The sequence below is a fragment of the Nyctibius grandis genome, chromosome 2 (genome assembly GCF_013368605.1).
Source record: "Nyctibius grandis isolate bNycGra1 chromosome 2, bNycGra1.pri, whole genome shotgun sequence".
NCBI lineage: Eukaryota > Metazoa > Chordata > Aves > Nyctibiiformes > Nyctibiidae > Nyctibius > Nyctibius grandis.
Window position 1 is genome coordinate 122,968,099 of NC_090659.1, and position 20,678 is coordinate 122,988,776.

A 20,678-nucleotide genomic window follows, 5' to 3' on the forward strand; every position below is an offset into this window, starting at 1 on the left:
AAGACAATACACTTCTGATATCAAATAGGAAAAAGATAACTCAATGAAGGACATCTAGCAGGATGGTCTGCAAAGTCATCCTGCTGTTGAGAACCCTTTCCCCTCCCTCTTCCTTAGTTTCATTTTTATTTTCAAGTCTAGCCTCTTTGAAATGCTCCTTTTAGTGCATAATTTCACATGTGGTTTGAATGGTTACATGGAATTGTTTAGCTACCATAATAACAGACCCATTGTAAGAGTCCAATTTGGCTAGAATAGACAGTTCCCAAGATTACAAAGAAAAAAACTATAAAAAAAGAAAAAAGAGACTCAGAAAAGGAAAGCTGGCTAAATCCATATATTCGTGTGTTAGACATGCAGTTGCTTTGGTTCTTTCTTTAAAATGTTCCAGGCCCAGTTTCAAATTTCTTTGCTTAATACTCACTATTACTGCTCCTGAGCCGAAAAGAACGGGCGGAAACTCCGTGATGAATCTTTTGAAAGGTTATTTGCATTCCACCAATGTTCTGCTTGCAATTACTGTAGCAATATTCCTCAGTGAATCAACACTAATACCCTTCCATCTCTTTTACATTGAATTTGCTTGAGGGAGGCTTTAGGGAGGAAAGATAGGGTGGTTTTCTCTATAGGACTGGAAGCTTGCTATATTGTCAGGACCATTGTGCTAAATCAAGGAGGCATTTTCTTATTGCAAAGAACCCAATAGTTCCTGTGCTTGAAAACAGATGTAGCCATGGACAGTGAAGCCAACTAAACATTACAGCTAATAATGGTCAGATTTTATAACTCAATCATATTCTTTTATTTAGAAGTGTAACTGAAAATATAAAGGAGAGAAAATGAGACAGAAGCTAAAATCCAACTTACTCTGTGGATATATTTATAACAGTGATCCATTATTTCTTGCTATCCAAAAAAAAATGGAGCATTTGTGAAAGTCATCATTCTGGTCTTTTTATGCACTTCAGAAAAGTCATAAGAAAGCTTTTTAGAGCTAAATGGAAGACAGTATTCTCCAGTGGTTAAACTATGGAAATCTTGACTAGAGCAAGTCAGCACTATATGATAGCACAGCATCACTGAAAATAGAATTGGGAATGTGTCTTCAGAGATATCTCATCCAAACCTGTGATCAGTTATCTCTATTTAACTGTTCCTGACAGATTCTGATGCAACTTTATACAACTACAGGCTAAAAGTCTATATCTGAATTAGTTACCTCAGCCTCCCTTTATAGGCAATGGAGGGAAACGGGCACTTTAAAGGTTAGTTTCTTATGAGTTATGTCAGGTATCTGCTTTAGGATGAGATGAGATGAGTTGTATTCTGAAAGTTTCTCTCTGTAAAGGTAGTCCAGAATGATTAACTCAGCTACAGATATTTACATTGCAGATGTCTACAATTTGGTCAAATGGATCCTATCAAAGTCATCTAAGTTATTAATAAAGATTGCTAGTGATAACGATTTATTTACCTATCTTATTGTTAGGAAGTTTTTTATAGACTCAGTCTAAATCTTCCTTGCTTGAATGGGAACTGTCACTTTTCATCCTGTCTTATCCTATCTGATCCTATCCTAACCTGTCCACTAGGGACTTGGAAAGCAGATCAGTCTGCTCTTTTTCTCAGCTGTGAAAAGAACATATCAAATGTCTCAAGAACTTGCTCTGTGATAGCCCTCAAAAGGTAATCAACAACAGGGAATGATCCAATGAGGTTGTTTCAGATGAACTGGCAGGGATTGATTCTATCCAAGTTTTGCATGCATAATCTAGGAAAAAATATAAAACCAGAACAGATAAAATGAGAAGCTTAGTAAATAAAGGTGAGATACTTAAATTGCTTGATAAAGTAGGTTTTGTTTAAACAAAATATATTCTTACAGTGTCTAATGCCAGGTCAAATCTAAAGAATGGGGCTGAGCAAGCTCTCATAGGTTGCAGTGAGCAAAGCATCAAGTCATCCAGCGTGATCTCTCAGCATAATTCCATGGCAAATCTGTCTAACTTGTTGCTTGGATGGACAAACAAAATGAATACATTTACGCATCACGCTCTACTTGTAGTGGGTAGTAGGAAGCTGATTTTGTCCCTGTACAGTATTGATGAGACTAGTACTGTCAGTTCTGATGTTTGCAGTTTATGAAGGACAGGGAAAATTGAAGGCTGTGCAGAAAAACACTACAAAAATGCATTCATGGGGAGAAAGTGCTTTATGCTGGAGAACTAAGATGACTTGATCTATTTATCTTAACATGAAGATGACTGGGAAGTGTCTAGATCACAGCATGTCAGCATAAAACTATCACCTACAGAGAGACTCTTAATCTAGCAGAGAAAGGCTTGAGAAGGGTAAGGGGCTGGAAAGCAAAGCTAGAGACATTCAAGTTGACAGGAAAGCATGATTTTTTTAAGGCTGAGATTACCTAACCTGTAGAGTGACCAACCGTGACAAACAGTACATTCTCCATTTCTTGGTATCTTAGATCATGACTCTGGATGCCTTTCTTAAGATATATTCTCGCCAGACAGAAGATTTGCATGAGTCAAACACAAACTGCAGAGATGAGTGCAATCATGTCAGGGTGAAATCTAAGTTCCTTGATATCCAAGAAGCCAACGAAGATTATGTAAACCAAATCAACATTCAGTACCTTCAAGTTATTGGTTTCTGCATCAGAACATCAGTAAATTTGCATTGGGGAAGTTTAAATGATTTAGAGAAATCCTGTGATGATGAGTGGCTGGAAGGTGCTCTCAGTAGTTTTCAGTCCTGGCTGAGGGGGAAGGTGAAGCTCATATTTCTGTTTTGCTCGTGGCCAAGGAAATAAAGACATGAAATTTGACTCTGAGGAAAAGCTTCATGTTTCTCACAGCACATAATTGTTGTTTATGGGCTAGGGCAAGCTACACACCACTGTTTAAAAAGTTAAGAGTAAATGTAAATTCAGCTGGCAAGTTTACACTGCACCAGTGGCCCCATGAAGAACATCCTTATAAGATTTACCTTTACCTGGCTGTCTACAGAAGACCATAAACCAGACACCCAATATGAAAGAACAATGATGTTGCAAGAGTGGCAACACTACATGTGTACATGTCCAGCATCTCTGGTTGTCCTTCAGTTGTTGCTCTTACCAGGGCATTTCTCAGCCTTTAACATAAGTTGACATATGGGCACGTTGGTGTGGGGAGGAGAAGAGAAGAGGAGGAGAGGAGAGGAGAGGAGAGGAGAGGAGAGGAGAGGAGAGGAGAGGAGAGGAGAGGAGAGGAGAGGAGAGGCGAGGAGGAGGCAGGATACGTTGACACGGTACTGAAGGTCTATCTCCAGGGCACACCAGGGAATCCAGGTTCTCCAAGGGCTCAGGCTGTTGGCTCTTCATTTCTGTTAGGGGAAGGAGACAGGTGCTGTCTTCAGGCGGTGGCAGACTTGCTCACAGCACTTACAGCTCTTCCTTTCACATATCCTACACCAAAGCCTGCTGTAACAACCCTGCTTTATTGGGCTTAGCACTGAGTAAGGTTCAGTATATAATGGTGTGTAGTTTCCCTTTCTTTTGAGAGTGAAACTTAGCTCCCTGCAGTAATTAGACTGTCCCCAAAGGCCTATCTAAGATTTCTTTGAGGATTTTAGCATTATATAGACCTTCTCTGCCTCTGCAGAGGGCTTGACATTCGCTGTCAATTAATGCAATGTAGCTCAGCTTGTCCAGTAACTGGATTAAAGACTTGTCTTCCCATTGAACCTGTGACAGTGATAATCAGCAGCAAAGGAAGTTGATCTGGAAACTCTGCCAGAGGAACGGCTTCTTGTTGTTCAGCTCCTCAAGTCAAAGACAAAGGATGCTGTGTGACTACTTGCTCCTTTGTTGTTGCTGCTTTTTCACTTGACCTGAAAAAATTGCTACCAGCCTTTATAAAGTTTCTTAGCAGTTGCTGTTTATCTACTTCAGAATCCAGAAATTCTTATTAATGTATTTGTTTAAATCAAGAATATGGCAATTATTTTGATTAGCTCATTGAGATGGTATCGCTGTATGTTAATTCAATTTCCCTCTGAGCCACAGTCAAACATTCTATGCGTTATTTAGCCCAGATGAAGCTCTTGTACTTAGGTCCTTTGATTGCCCAATTATTTTCAAAGGTCACCTCCTCCCGTACAGAGTGAAATACTCACACATCACTGCAGCCAAGCCCAGAAATTCAAAACCTTTTCATGAACTGCCCAAGAAGTGGCTCACAGCTGCCTGGGGGTCAAAGGATACCATGGAGCCAGATGGGTGGTAAGGGGAGCTTTGACCCATAATGTAGGACGCTGTTTTACAGAGAAACAAACTCTGCCAAACCTCACACACTGTAATGGGTGGAAGGTAGGAGCCAGCTGGACTGAGCGTGCAGGAGGACCTTGGATGGCTTCCCAGTGACCCCCAGGACTCAGCAGAGATCCCACCCTCGCACCAGCAGTGTTTGGTACCCCAGCCAATGCCCTGGTCTGGGTGACTGAGGTACCAGAACTGGGCATTGTGGTCAGCATCTATTCCATGGTGAGATGCAGACTCAGTCTGCCTTGTAGTTGGTGTAAAGGCTTTGCAATTTTTTCTCCCTCAGTCAAAAACAGGGATAAATAACACTTATTACCTTTAGAGGAGCAGCTACCTCTTGACTCAGAGAAAAGCTAGCTTGCTGCATTAATAACATCCCTTTATCACCTGATGATATCTCAGGTCATACACTGAGTTTTACGGGATTTGGTGGTGTCCTTGGTTTAGAGTAGTATAAGTGAGGGTCTCTTTCTGCTCCTGCAGCAGATCAGAGTATGAGAAACACCTTTGGCTTTTGCTCTCCCACCCCTTTTAGCAAGATTTCTTTGCTCCACAATTTCTTTGTGATAAAATAATTAGATTCTCATCATTGTTTCTTTTTAGAAGTTACAGTGAAACTCCAGTAAGTGCCATGATAAAATAGTACTTCTCCAGTACTCTCGCTAAGCTGTGAGGTCATGTTTTGAGCCATTTGCCTGGCCTGAAATGGATGCCTGGTATCAGAGTTTAGTTGAGAACCAAGGGAATTATGAGTATCAAAAGCTAAAGGGAGAAAGATCTTCCTCTTCTCGTTTGGGCAGTCAGAAAATTCTGCAGTGACTGCAACGTGGCCTTGTGTCATTAGGGAGAGGACTTGCATTCATACATGTTTGAGTAGTATTGGTTTGTCTGCTGTAGTTTTATTTTTAATGTTGTGTTTAATGTTGTTTGAAAAATTGTGAAGAGGCGAGCTTGTTCAGAGGCGGCGGGTGCACGTCTGTATAATCACATGCAAAATATAGTTTGCAAAGTACATTAGGACACTTTGGCACTAAATGCAACATTATTACAGTGAATCTTTTCCAATCTATTTGACTTGTAGCTTTAAAAGGCTGATGAAATGTGAAAAAGCTAAAATGAGGAAAACCAGAGACTCAGGCAAGGAATTGATTTCTGAATAGACGGTACTTAGGATGCTCTCTTTAATTCCCAAGGCCCAGGTCTCTACACAATGGTAATGTGATAAATTAAAGCTCTGAATGTTTACAAGCTAACAATTAGGCCTCATAAGCACCAAATACCATTTTAATTCTGTGCATTGAACCTTGGCTAAATACGTTTCCAATTGGGAACGGATGGCAACAGCTTCCTTTGCTGGCCTAATAATCGTCGCTGTAATTGTAAGCACTGAGTCTGTGCAGCAGGTTTGAATGGGAGGCAGCAGCTGTGTTAGCAGGTGACGAATTCATCGCTCGGAGTGGCTGCTGTGTGCACTCCCGTGTTTCAGCATTTCCTTAATTCTCTTGCTTCCAGAGCATTTGGAGAACACAGGAGTCTTAGGCTGTGATGAAAACTGGCCCACCCCTAATTCCCAAGACTGTGGAAACAGGCCTATGCAGCTTAGCTGCAAAATGAAGTGACTAGGAGAGATTTATCTTACTGCAAATACCAGGGCGCACCTGCAGCTGCGTACGAGCCAGTTGCTTGGCCTTCCTCTCGAAGATGAGGATGTGCCCTGTAGGTGCCTTTATAGGGCTGAAAGCAGAGGTAGAAGGAACCGACTCATTTAACTGATTTAATTTTTTTAAGCACATTATCTTTTGGGGCTGTTGAAGCCTTCAAGCTAATGTGTCCTGGGAGACTGTGGGCATGTGATAGATGATATCAAGTATGTGCTGTGTGATCTAAAACAAGGGAAAAGGGGAAAATGGTCCAGTCCTGAGCAAAACAGAAAGGAGAAAAGGAATTGCTTGCCAAGAGGAAAGCACTGTGTGTGTCCATGCTAACTAGCTTCCAGCACCTCCTTTTGCATTGCCACCGCAGTGCTAAAAGGAGGTTTTGTCTGGACGTGAGTGTTTTACACTTCATCTGCCACCAATTAAAACTAATAATAAAAATGGGAACAGTCTAATTGTGCTGCCTTCTCGCATTTCTCCCTTAATAAGGCATGACCTCCTTGCAGCTGCAAATAGGTGAGCTGTCACCCCCAAAGTGAGTGCTTGGAAGGTCTCTGCCTCGCTGCTGGGCAGAGGTGCAGCAGATCTTACAAATGCAGAAAACACAGATGGTCGAGGTTACTTCTGACGGAGGCTAATGGGGTGACTAAGGAGGTGCCAAAAGTCTAACGTACACATGCAGACATCTCAAACCAATTCCAGCACACCATTCCAGACTGTTCTGGCCCAAAACAAGCCTTGCTTCTCAGGACCCAAAGTCCCAAATGGAAGTCCTTGCTCTGGGTGAAGTTCTCCCCTGTAGTGTGAGTTTTGTACAGCTGTAAAAATGTAACTGTGTAAATTATGCGTATTGTACTTAGTCATTTTGAGTTAAAAAGAAAAATGTGTGCACAGAGGTCGAGGCACCATCACACTCTTTCATGCTCTTTTTTTCATGCTATTTTAACCCCTTTTGTGCAGGCAGAGGTTATTGGCGTATTTGTCCATTTGCATATTTGCAATTACATATTTGCCCAGCAGAGAGGTGGAGGAGCATTTGTGAGGGTGCTGGGAGCTGGGTGTCCAGGAATAGAGCTTAAGGACCTGAGTGTCTGCTGCTGCTAGGGGCTGTTAAACTGAGTATCCACGTGTTTTTGAGGCTTTCTTTGGAGCACGTAAGGAGGGCTTGCATGGAGTACAGGTTTTCTGCTGACTCTCAGCGTGGTGCTGAGTGTCGTTCAATTAGGATAAACCATATGACTCACAGGACATTGACTCAGCACTTAAATGAAATAGCAGCCACGTCCATCACATGAACAAGCTCTCTGCCCCCATCCTGGCTTTTGCTCTCCTTCTTTCCGGAGTCCGCAGACCTGCTTCCTTTCACACTCACACCTGTATTATACCAAACTCACCCCTTACACTTCAGTGCAGCACGTCTAGATTTGAGCTGTTATTTTTAGTAGGACAATCGGGCTCAATTTCAGGAGCAGCTTGTTTTTTAAAGTTTAAATAGAGCAATATAAATAAATCCCTTAGAGTTGCTAATACCACCAAGTCAGAGGTGCCAAATTCATATCCATCTTCTTTAAATTCCGGAGCGTTTATGATCTGAGTCTACCCTCACGGTTCAGACTGGTTTATATATAGTACTATTGATGTCGAGGTAGAAAGAATTCGGGGTGTTACACAACACACTTTTAACGATAACAATGTTTTCTCTGCTCAAGGGAGACACTAAATCATGTCCCTTGTGTCATGTCTCAGCAGATGGGGTAAAGATATTGCCTGTGATGTTTTCAGTTTAGGTCTCACATACTGTTTTAGGAGGAGATGTGCAGATGATTGTGCAGAAAGCACAGTGCAAACAGGACAACCACAAACATGGAGCAAAGCCCTCGGTGCCGAGAGCGCTTTAGTTCTGGCTCTTGCAAGGAGATTCAGTTTAGATCCAAGCTGTGCACTGCTAGCTGCTTGGAAAAGCTTTAACTGGTCTCTGCCAAACTCCTCTAATGCAGTCCTGAATTCATCTCTTTCCTTTTTTTTTTTTTCTTTCTTCTTTTCCTTTTCACAAGTGGCTGACTGATCACCAAGACCTTGGAGAGAGAGGGCAAGGCTGCTCCGTCCTCCATGCATGGCTAATCCCATGACTGATAGGCTGACACTGTGGAGGGCCAAATGCTTTCTTCTACCTTCCTACCTCCCTCTCTGCCTAGTGGGCAAGAAAAGCCTCACGTGATGGTGTCTCCAAACCCAAGGGCTGGAGAGACTTGCAATGAGCTCACGCACTTAGTCACTATACACTAAACATTATACTTGAGCAAAAATCACCTTTTCAACCAGCCCTTCCTTACGCTAAGTCACTGCCAGTGTATTGTCACAAGCAAAATACCAGCGCTGTGTACAAATCTGGAAAAAAGAGAATGGAAGAGACGAATTTATTTTTCTGTATAGTGCAGAGCCAGTCCAATGGCTGCTCCTGGGTCTTGCATGGGTTGCAGTTCAAGACTACTTTTTTCTTTCTTTTCTTTTCTTTTCTTTTCTTTTCTTTTCTTTTCTTTTCTTTTCTTTTCTTTTCTTTTCTTTTCTTTTCTTTTCTTTTCTGTGGTCTTATTCCCCAGCTCAGAGTAATCCTGAAGAGGAGGATCAAGACCTCCTCAACCATCTTCTCCCTCCGAGGTCTGATGAAATGCATTTGTCTCACCTAGTCTTAAAAGGATTGGGCAATGGGGTTTCCAGCACTCAATCTGTTCATCTTCTAGGAGCAACCATGGGCCTGGAAAATGTTCTCCAGTTTCTGACTTTAATCTCCTTTGCTTCACTTCAAACTGATTACTCTTTGTCACATCCTCAGTATTCATGACATTAATTATAATCCTCTTCAGAACAACTATTGTCAGGATAGCATCTTCCCACTTCCTTGTTACCTCTTTTCTAAATCAATTAATTTCTTTTGGCTTTGCCTCTTAGGTCATGTTTTCTAAGCTTGTTATCCTTAACGTATCATTTACATTACTTTATCATTCTGAGGAATGGTGCCCTTCACTGGACACCATGCTCCATCAAAGGCTCACCACTGGGTATTGCAGGAGAACGAGTCCTCTCTGCTTACCCACCACTCACTTTGCATCCCCAAATGATGTTTCCTTGTACTTTTCTTGTAGGCAGGACTTGAAAAAGTCAAATGTTTATGATTGCTTTTGCTGGAATTTTTCTACAGTTTCTACTGTTTCTCCCTGACTATTTAAATATCCCTTCCCTGAAGGTCCATCTCATCAGAAGGTCCAACAGCTCTCCAGAGATAAGCTAGGAGAGCTTCCTGCTTCTCTCCATTTCAGTCTACAGTACTCTCACTAACAAGCTCCCTCACCACCCTCTGGTCTTAGCTCAGTCTGTGACCCAAGGGCACATTTTTTGCAATGCCACAAATGGGAGGCAGGATGGGGCATTTCTTCCGTAAGCTTCAGGAGGCCTCTAGGCGCAGGTGTCTGCTTTTCCTTTTTATTGAAAAATAACCCTGCAGCTTGTTAACTGCTCTGGGATCTGTGTGTATGTAGCTTATTTCATCTGGGTCCTGGCAGACAGGTGTCCACATCATAGAAACCTTTCCAGATGGGGCTTATGTTGATTCCCTCACTAGAAAAGCCAAGGACTCAGTAGGAGTGAAAACTGAACTGCTTTTGTACACTTTTAAATCAGTCTTTCCAGATGGTCCTAGGAGCAGTAAAAGGTAGACATGGGGGTCTCAGCTGTGCTCTGAGCTCTACACCGTGTTCACAAAGGACAGTTCTCTACCTCATGTTGCCAGTCTGGCAGGTCCTTGCTGCTACCTTAACATTAGCTTTTAAAATAAGACAAAAAAAAAAATAAACAGAAAAAAAAAAACCAGAAAAAAAAAAGCTGAAGAGCTCAGGATACAACCAGACAAAACAGCTGGTGGCCTTCAGAAACCCCTAGTTCTGCTAGACAGGGTGCACGAGCTAGTGCTTTTCCGTAGCTCACAGCACAGTGGAGGGGAAATAAAGCTACTCTTGTAAACAAGAAGCACAGTGCAGGTGACAAGTATCAGAAAAATGTTGTTAAAATACAGGCTAATACTTATTTAGTCATTTTCTGTTCTTTGCTTGATTTTCTTCAGCTAAAAGCTATGATTTTCTTCTCATGAAGCCAAAAAAGTTGAGACAGTCTGACAGACTGACAATTTTTCTCTGGGAAAAATCTAGGTGAAGACTTCAAGACTTGGTCTCTGCTTTGTGGGATGATTCCTGTATCCCATTGCTCTGCTGATGCTGTTCACTTCACTCCATCTTCCCTTTCAGGTACGACAGCTTTGGGCGCCTCACCAATGTGACCTTCCCTACTGGCCAAGTGAGCAGCTTCCGCAGCGACACCGACAGCTCCGTACATGTCCAGGTAGAAACCTCCAGCAAGGATGATGTTACAATAACAACCAACTTGTCAGCATCGGGAGCCTTCTACACCCTGCTCCAAGGTGAGTTGGGCCACTGTTCCTCTCCCAGCCACACTGCACACAATGGATTACCCATCAGGAAACAGGCATCATCTTGATAATCCCAGCACCAAAAATCACCTGCATCCTCAGAGCCCCAGAGCTCCCCCCATGCTGGTACAGACACACACTCACACCTACTTAGCCACATTCCCTAGCACCGTGGTTGCTTTGCAGCTGTTTTCTGCTTCATTCTCAGCCAGTCCCCTTGCCATGCATCCCTCTTGCAGTACAGTCCTCCATCATCATTACCATTATTGTTATAACAAAATGGGTTGAATAAATCTAGCCACGCTTCCAGCTGACCCCTTTGCTTTGTTCTCTTAATGGCTTCCAACGTAACAGTTACCTCCTGGAACAGGCTTCCAGCTGGTTGCTGGAGATCTCTCTGATTCTTTGTTCACTGGCTGTTCAAACATTCACAAGGCAGAATCCAGAAAAATGACCATCCCTGTCCCCGAAAGGTCTGCGTTTGAGCTAAAGGGCTGGTGTGGAGAGGCACAAAGGAGAAAGGAGAGGTGGGCAGCCAGGGTAGGACTGGTGGGACTGGTTTGCAGCTGTTGGAAATTAGCATAGTTCTGTTGGTAATGGTAAGGTGGGGAAGTGGAGGATTGATGAGGTGCAGGAAAAGGTGATGAAGTGGGAAGGAAAAGAGAAATAAATAGCAGAGGAGCACTGTGCTGACATACTGGTAGGGGCAGAAGTTGTAGTGCACAAACAATGTCAACCTGGATTTCCAAGTTCTGCAGGCTGAACCTCCGTACGGTCAGGCTGAGCCATCACTCCTGATTCCTGGGGCTTGGAGAAAGGGAAGGGACTTTCAGACTTTTTGCTTTCTTCACTCCCCAGCTCTCATTCACTCTCAGTCTGTGCCTGATGGCAATGGGGTGTCAAACATCATTTCCCCTTGTGAGGAACAAAGTGCTCCAAGTGAGACCAATGTGTTCCAGTATCAGATTTGTTCCCACGTCTCTGGGACACACATTTCTCTCCCCCTCCCTATAAAGGAAGTGACTGCTATGCCTGAACACTGCCTTTCCTGCCTCTGGAGAGGGTGGGTGAGAGGGTGCCAGCCCCTTCAAGCCATACTCACTATTGCTGTAGGGGAACACAGTGACTTTCTTATTCTTTTCTTCAGCCTGCAAAGCAGATCCAACCTCTCCCGCCCCATCCCATGCACTCACGTTAGGACGTCTGGCAACTGCACAGACACGAGGTTGGCTTCACCTCAAGAGCCTAATTAAGCAATAGGACCCACTGTTGGGGGCTCTTTAGTGAGATAATTGACTGTGATGTGATTAATACACCCAGAGCTGAAGGCACAGTTACACAATGGTGCCATGGTTGATTATGTCGTTGTACTGCCCTCCCGCACAGGGGCACTCTTGCCATTAGGACATGCAGTATTACAAACAGCTTAACCATCTTCAGAAGTATAAAATTACAAAACTGTTTGGGTCTGAAGAAACGCCCTTATCTTAAAATGAAGATCTGGGTAACATTGCAGCAGAGGTGGCCTGTGACCTGTTGAGGGTGGCTTTCCCACAGATGTTAGGGACTGTGAACTCCCAAACTGAGGCAGCTGTTTGTTCATGGCAGCGCTGTAGAAACTGAAACAAGGACTACTGGAGTTGCCCGGGGATGTATTGAGCACAGCTGAAATGAAGTTGCCTTCCAAGTGCCTCTCCAGCCATGGAGCTGGAGCCATTCTTACGGTCTGTGAGTGTCTTGCTTGCTCCATTGTTCTCCAGGGAAAATGCATGTTGCAGATTCCCTTTGTGTGAGAGGTGCTCGCACATTTTCCTTCTGGATTCATGGCTCTAGCCAGCTTTCACAAATCCTTGGTGAACCTTTCAAGAAGCTGGATCACTCCTAAATCCATCCTACAGATTCCTGTAGGATGGATTTAGGAGCCTCTACAGCTAACAGGCACCTCAGGACCTCTGTGGGATTTTGTCCTCTGAGTTAATGACAAAGTGAGGGTTTGTTCAAGGCCAAAATAGGGCACTAGCACCCTAGAGCCAAAGCAGCATAAAATACAGCATCCAATGGCCCTTGGATTTCATGTAGCCCTTGAGAAATACCTTCCAAAGCCAAGGAAGAGTCTTCTCTTGGAAAAGTGTTGAAAGCAGAGGATTTACATTCCCCACACTGTACCGTACTGCTGGTGACAATCCAGCATAACCCCTCTGTGGTGCTTGGGTGACATGAAGGGAACATCACGTGTCCAGTGAATTTCATGGAGCGCTTCAAGCTTTCCCCTGCTTCCTCATGAAAGATGAAGGAGGGAGAAATATATTAGCTGTGCAGAGATATTTCAGTGATTTGATTTAAAGCACATCTCCTACCACTTTCTGACCAGACTAAGCATCTAAGAACAAAAGTGTGGCAGCCAGCTGACTGTCACCCTTCTCTCCATTTACAGAATCAAGCGTGGAGTGGGTTTGATCCTGCTGGAGTCTATGTCAAAAGACCATCAACTTAAGTACTTAGTGATATAGATAAAATACTTGGTCTACACTGTGGATCACTGCTGTATGTTTATAGTGGCACAATCCAGTGCCACAGCAGTTTCACACCATCACTACTGTGTACAGTAAGTTGAGTTGTGGTCCTGCTGAGCTCAGTGTGGCAAGGCTCCAGCTGGCTACAACAGGAGCAGGATCAGACTCACAATAAAAAAGACCAACTGTCGTCAGGTTTCCTTTCCTAATTATACCAAACTGTGCTCTTTGCTGATCTATTTCATCCAGACAAGAGATGATAATTTCGCTGTGACCTCGTTTCCTGCTGAGCTATGGCAGAGCAACTAGTGAACAAAACCCAACTTGCCTCAGAACGGAAAAATAATTGACATGAATTTTTAATGGGTGTTTTTATTCACAATTAGGTATTTATGGCAGCCTGGGAGACAGAAATTATAATATTTTCCAGCTTTTGAGGAGCTTCAGATAAGGCAGTCTTTGTATAACGTGCTTTTAAAACCATTCTGCACTGAGCAAGTCTCATTCTTTCTTACCCTTCATGAGCTCCTCTCTTCAGAGAGGAATGCCACCTGGAGATTCAAAGGACAGGCTTTTAGCCTGCCTGATTCCTGAAGGATGTCGAAGAGATATTGTTCTTGTCTTCTACTACTGAACTCCCAAATCCTGGCCTCAAAATCTGCTGATCTTTCAAGAGCTAGTGGAGGCCAGATGTAGAGAGATGTGTGGGAGCTTAGTGCCTGTGCTTTCTCTCCAAACATGAGGACTTCCATTGCCTCCTGAAAGCTTTCCCAAGTGAAAGGGTTTGGCTGTTGTTTGGGGAACTGGTTAGCATTAACTCACTGTGCAATTTCCTGTCACTTGTGAGGTGGTGAATAAGCTGAGGAAAGTCGGTGGCCTCACTTTTTCATATATTGTAGTGAAATTGGGACCTTTAGGATATAGAAGCGTGGAAAGTTTTCAGCCTGACTGTGATTGAAAGTAAATATCTCACCACCCAGTCCTCTAGCCTAGAGGAAGAGGTTTGAACTTTGCTAGGTTATTACATGGCTCTTCCGCTCGTGCCTTTTTTAACCCGTGTAAGACTTTTCTGCAAGAATTTGAGGTGCAGAACCTCATCAGAATGAAAAAGAGATTGTCCATCTTTACTTTCACTGATGAAACCAATGCTTTGCTCACTGTGAGTGGGACAGGTGAGTGATAGAGTGCATTTGGTTACAACCAACAGTAATGCTGATGAAGCCTGGGTGAGGGAGCAAATGGAAATCTGGAGTTGTATCATTGGGCAGCCGTTTGAAAAGATCTCTTTTCTGTCTTCAGACCAAGTCCGAAACAGCTACTACATCGGCGCTGATGGCTCTCTCAGACTGATGCTCGCTAATGGCATGGAGGTGGCCCTGCAAACTGAGCCACATCTGCTGGCTGGCACCGTCAACCCCACAGTGGGGAAGAGGAATGTCACCCTGCCCATCGACAACGGCCTCAATCTCGTGGAGTGGAGGCAGAGGAAGGAACAAGCGAGAGGGCAGGTCACTGTCTTTGGACGTCGGCTGAGGGTAAGTGAGAAGCGTGAGCAGTTTTGGACTCCTCATCTCATCAGTCCCCGGTCTCAGGACAGAAAGGGACAGGGTTGATTTGTATCATCTGCAATAGGGATGAGGCTGCAGGACAGAGAACTAGCTGTTCATCTGCAGTGACACAACCTTTATGACTTGAATATATCCTTATGTCCCCTTACGTGCTGGTGTTCTCTTAGCCATCGCAGGCCGTATTGCTGATTTGCCTACAAGTCCTCTGCATCACTGGGAACACATGACCTCCCACCAGACACCGCAGGATTAACCATCATGTCAGGCTGTTTAAGCAAGCAAGGGACGATCATAACTATAAAATGCTGCACCAATTAGCATGGGTATTTTCGACCTGTGATGCTGGCAGTAACAGACTGAAGAACTGAAAACTTTATGAGGAAAGGCTGAGAGTGTATGAGAGGGGCTGTTTAGCATAGGGGAGAGAAGGCTCTGGGGAGAATTTAGAAGAGCCTTCCAGTACCTGAAGGGGCCTACAGGAAAGATAGGGAGGAACTCTTTATCAGGGAGCGTAGTGATAGGACCAAGGGTAATGGTTTTAAACTGAAAGAGGGGAGATTTAGATTAGATATTAGGAAGAAATTCTTGACTGTGAGGATGGTGAGACACTGACACAGGTTGCCCAGAGAAGCTGTGGATGTCCCTTCCCTGACAGTGTTCAAGGCCAGGTTGGATGGGGCTCTGAGCAATGTGGTCTAGGGGAAGGTATGGAATCACAGAACAGTTTAGGTTGGAAGGGACCTTTAAAGATCATCTAGTTCCAACCTCCCTCATTGCAGGGAGGTTGGAACTAGATGATCTTTAAAGATCCCTTCCAACCTAAACTGTTCTGTGATTCTATGATTATTGTTCACGAGGCAGCCTCAGAAAAATCTCTAGATTCCTGAAACTTGCTAATCTGTTGAACCTGTTGAAGAGCTGTTCTCGCAGGGCATTGCATCGCAATTGCCGTTGTTCCCCGAGGTGTTATAAACAGCTCCAGCCTGATGGTACTGTGTCCTCCAGGAGCACACGCTCCTTTCTGTGCTTGAGATCGAGGTGTTTTGAAAACGTTGTTCCACACAATGCACCGCAGACTTGTTGGGGCTGTTCAAAGATCTTGCCCAATAAGCCTGTAATTCCTCTGCTAACTGCTGGCAAGGCTGGTAACTTGTAATAGCAAGTCCTGCGCAATCACCCTGTACCTTGCTAGTCTCGGAGTCATGGGCTGATGAGTGGTTCCTGGGAACCTGCTCAGCACCTGGCAAATTCAGACCTTCTGAGAAAAATGCTTATTGCTGTGTAATGCCACCACAGCAAAAGGACTCCAGGTATTTATTCACACTTAAGCTTTGCAGTAAATATTAATGCTCGGGTTTCAGAATATGTGTTTCCCAGTCCTTGCTCTTCATCTTTCCCTATTCTCTGCAGCGTGACCCCTGCCACCTTGGTGTGATTTCTCCCGTCTCTCCTCACTCACACTTGTTAAGTATTGCTCTTCATCCTCCCCAGCCCAGCCTCTGCTCTTTTCCCCTTGCATTGATAGCCTCATATTTTGTTATCAGGAGAAAAACTGCAAACTGTGGTGAAAGCTGAAGCTGCTCCTTCAGTGGGAACTGCTGTATATCTGCAGATCAGTTGGTGTCCCCCTTCTTGTTTGGTTTGTCTTGGGATTTTTATCTTATTTTATTAACCAATGAAATTATCAGACAGGTCTTTTTGTGAAAGGAGAGAGCCCTCTGAAATCTGCAGCTGTGTCACAGCTATTTGGTGTTCAAAGCAGTTTCCACTCATTTAGCCACAGCTCAGCTGCCCCTGTCAGTTTTATCTTCCAAATTTTTCACAGTAGATTCAAATGCAGACTGTGTCTTTATTTTATATTGTACTGCATTTGGAAAAACACTTGCAAAATGAGTTTTTGGGCTAGTTACTTGTGTCCCCAAAAATCTGTCAGCATTTATTCATGTTTTGAGCCTATCGGGGCCCTTCTAGTGAAGCAGAAGAGCATCTTAAGTGATTGAAGGACTCAGTTATGGCTGTGTTCGGGGGTTCAAAGTAGCTGAGTGTGTACAAGAAGATTTAAGCTGCCTGTTTGTACCCTCATGGCATCATCTGCACCCCTAAGACATAAACCTGCAAGGTGCTAATTGCCTCCCTGGGGATTGCCCGGCATTTAACATATTCTGTGTGTCATGTTCTTGTCTTCCCCTGTACCAGTAATTGCTGCTTTCCCTGGCAAGTGAGAAGCTTAGTGAGAAGCTTAGGGAAGTTAAGTTTAACATGTTTTTGTTCATTTTGGGAAATGTTATCATTTTCTGCAATATGTGAGTAAATCACTACTTTCCCTTTCCCCTCACCCCACTGCTCACATGAGACAACAGCAAAGACATGGTGCTCCATGGGGAAAGAGCACACCCAGAGATGTTGCAGCATTGCTCCATGAAGCCTTTGAGATGAGAACAGGATCTAACCACTGTAAAAGAGGGAGCTCCCCTGAAAGGGGAACAAAGACAAGTATAGGGTCCTGCACCTTGGGAGGAATAACCCTCTGCACCAGTACAGGTTGGGGGTTGACCTGCTGGAAAGCAGCTCTGTAGAGAAGGACCTGGGAGTTCTGGTGGACAAGTTCACCATAAGCCAAAAATGTGCCACTGTGGCCAAGAAGGCCAATGGTGTCCTGGGGTGCATTAGGAAGAGTGTGGCCAGCAGGTCAAGGGAAGTTATCCTCCCCCTCTACACTGCCCTAGTGAGGCCACACCTGCAGTACTGTGTCCAGTTCTGGGGCCCCCAGTTCAGGAAAGATAAGGAATTACTGGAGAGAGTCCATCGAAGGGCTACAAAGATGATCAGAGGACTGGAGCATCTCTCTTACGAGGAGAGGCTGAGGGAGCTGGGTCTGTTTAGTCTGGAGAAAAGCAGACTGAGGGGGGATCTTATCAATGCTTACAAATACCTTAGGGGCGGGTGTCAAGAGGATGGGACCAGACTCTTCTCAGTGGTGCCCAGTGACAGGACAAGGGGCAACAGGCACAAACTGAAACATGGGAAGTTCCATCTGAACACGAGGAAAAACTTCTTTCCTTTGAGGGTGCCAGAGCACTGGCACAGGCTGCCCAGGGAGGGTGGGGAGTCTCCTTCTCTGGAGATATTCAATACCCACCTGGATGTGACCCTGTGCAACGTGCTCTGGGTGACCCTGCTTTGGCAGGGGTTGGACTGGATGATCTCCAGAGGTCCCTTCCAACCCCAGCCAGTCTTTGATTCTGTGATTCTGTGAAAGCAGCACCCTTTCTGCTGCCGTTGCATGGATCCGCATTTTATGAGTTGTGGCCCTTCCTCCCATGGTTGCAGGGTGTTCTTGGGGACTGACGACGTGTTGCCATGAGCTTGACCAGCTCCCAGCATGATGAGGCCAGTTTCACAGCTGCTTCCTTGACCCTCCCTAGGAAATAACACAACGCACGTGTTTGTTTATTGCAGGGTTAAGGCACAGGGCAGGGACTTCTGCATGGATGAAGGGAAAGGGGCCAGCCCTCATGCCTTTTCCCCAGTCCCGTCAATGCTGACCTGTCTCTGTGCTTGGCCAGGCAGCAGTAAAGCAGCACAAATATGTTAAAGCAGCCCCTTTCCCTTCTCCTATCGCACACACCCCATGGAAAGTTGTGATGCTCTGATCCACTCACCCAGCAGTGATATATCTCCGCAAATTGACTGGCTACAAATTCAACCCATCACTGGCCAACAGCAAAACGAACTCCATCTGCAGTGAGAGTGCTAGGTAAACTCTGCTCCAAGGAACAGAGCTCCTTCCTTTTTTTTTAAACAAACTTGAGTTTTTCAATAAAGAGGGATGTAAAATAATCTCTGACACTGGACCAAATAGGACAGCCAAAAGAGACAGAGCTGCTGGCTCAGCTCTTTTACTTATTTAACCATGGAAATTCCTTTTGTAATTCAATTTGTTTTTCCCAAGATCTTGGCAGCAGGTTAATGATGGCATCAAGACCTAGCGTCCCAGACCCTCTCCAGAATCGGCGTGACCAGAGAGGTCTCCTGGGATATGCTGCTAAACATTCCTGGTGTATTGGCTAACAAGGACAGTCCAGCATTGTCTCCACAACTTCTGCAAGGTGTTGAGGTCTGGATATGGCCACCCCAACAGTTCCCAGTAGCTCAGGAAATTGCTTTGTAGGCAGCCATTTATGACATGGATGTTGTTGGCTCCTGGAGTTCTTGTTGCAGAAGTATTGTTTGCCTTCCTCTGCTGAAGGTTGCCAGAGTGTTTTCATGAGAAATCTTCCCTCTTTGTGCTCTAGTGCTCCCAGGGAGATCAATGCATGTTGTTTAATTATAATTTAAGCTAAAGGAGTTCCAGTTGGAACCAGTGCTTTCATGTTGTGTGGGCACTGCAGTGGTCCTGCCTTTCCCTCTCCCATTCCTCCAGGGCTGAGGAACCCCTTCTCCATTGGCTCTACCACATCTTTTCTCTCCTTTCTCTTGCTGTTTAGCTCTCAGATACTCTCACATCCATCAAAATATAGTGGGAATTCAATCATACACCCTAAAGTAATGGCCAAGATCGAAGCTGGAGCAGGGCTGAGAACAGTGCTCGGGTCAGATGCGTCAGCTTTACCCAGAGCGGGATAAGGCAGTGTGTTTAATTTGGTCTGAAGACCTTGCAGCAAACAGCAAACTCTAGTTTATTGACTACAGCTGAAGGGCTGCAAAGGGATCTGCAAATCAGGTCAGCTGTTTGGAGTTTGAAATTCATCCCAGAAGAATCTGTAGCTTTCTAGAAAAGAGGGGTTCACCAGCTGAAAGAAGTTCAAAAGTGATGGAATGGAGAAAGAGCTGTCTTCACTGGCAAGCTCATACTGGGAATGTGGGGTTTTCATCCTTGCTGAGTACTTTGCTACTGCGGTGATGTGGCTTTGTAAGTCTCCCTGCACACGTGACTAAACATGACTTGTGTTATCAGCTCCTTTTCATATTGCTGTGTGCTACAAACCCTGAATCAAAATGTATTCCTGCTCCTACCTTTGAAGTAGATACCTTTGATCTTTGGAAATGCAGAGGCAGCAGAGGTAACAGGAGTGTAATTATGCAACACCGAGTAACCCCAGGACAATGAAGCTAAAGCTCCAGCTCTCACAGAAAAGTTCCTGCACTGTGTAACATCTACAGTGGTCAAGGCCTCCCATACTTCATCTCAGGAGAAAGGCTTAACCTCCAGTGCCTGCAGTATATTCAGTAAACTCAGAGAAAAACTTTGTTTTCTACTATGTTGACACAACATCCATCTTTTTTCTACAAGTATTATTTTTGGATGTGCATGAAAGCAAAAGACTATATATCCTAGGTGTGATAAGCAGAGTACCTTGCAAATATTCCTTGCAACAACTTGTCATTGTATCTTCTGTAAGTCTATAATCACATCTGCTATAGCAGTCCTAAGCCTAGGTTTGGGATATGGCAATAGTCCTTCACTGTGTGATGTTTCAAAAGTACCTTGTTTTTCTGCCTTTCTCCTCACTGAAGTCAACAGAAGCAACACTAGGACAACTCTTTGCTTTGAAACTTGCCTCTGACGCAGAGGCAATGGACAGCTGGATACTCTCCAGTGTGGGCTAAAGATGTGTTTGGTGAAACAAGGATAGTCTTTGTAACTCAATCTGTTTCCAGCTTCCTAATTCTCTCTTTGCTGTAGGTTCACAACAGAAACCTGCTGTCCCTCGACTTCGATCGTGTGACAAGGACAGAGAAAATCTACGATGACCACCGCAAGTTCACACTCCGCATCCTCTACGACCAGGCAGGGAGGCCCAGTCTGTGGTCACCCAGCAGCAGACTGAATGGGGTCAATGTCACCTATTCCCCGGGAGGACACATTGCAGGGATTCAGAGGGGCACGATGTCAGAAAGGATGGAGTATGATCAGTCTGGCAGAATTACATCCAGGATTTTTGCTGATGGCAAATCATGGAGCTACACTTACCTGGAGAAGGTAAGAATCCTCTTATTGCTCAGACATGGTGCATTTGGCACAAATGGGCTTTACTCCTTTGACTTCGGTGTAGCTGCGCTCCTTCACATCAGCTGATTTATGGTCCTTATGGTCCAATACTCCTCTTCTGCCTACACTAAGGTGCACATAGTAACTTT

General features: G+C 44.5%; 1 protein-coding gene across 3 annotated transcripts in view; it reads left to right on the forward strand.

Annotated features, from left to right (window-relative positions):
• The window catches only part of TENM4 (teneurin transmembrane protein 4), a 359,290-nt gene that overhangs the window by 321,115 nt on the left and 17,497 nt on the right, over nucleotides 1-20,678 (forward strand). For all 3 annotated transcript variants that reach the window (XM_068395558.1, XM_068395560.1, XM_068395561.1), the window contains 3 exons: nucleotides 10,275-10,447; nucleotides 14,269-14,504; nucleotides 20,224-20,520. In XM_068395558.1, the coding sequence (XP_068251659.1) occupies nucleotides 10,275-10,447; nucleotides 14,269-14,504; nucleotides 20,224-20,520 (706 nt within the window). The remainder of the gene's footprint in view (nucleotides 1-10,274; nucleotides 10,448-14,268; nucleotides 14,505-20,223; nucleotides 20,521-20,678) is intronic.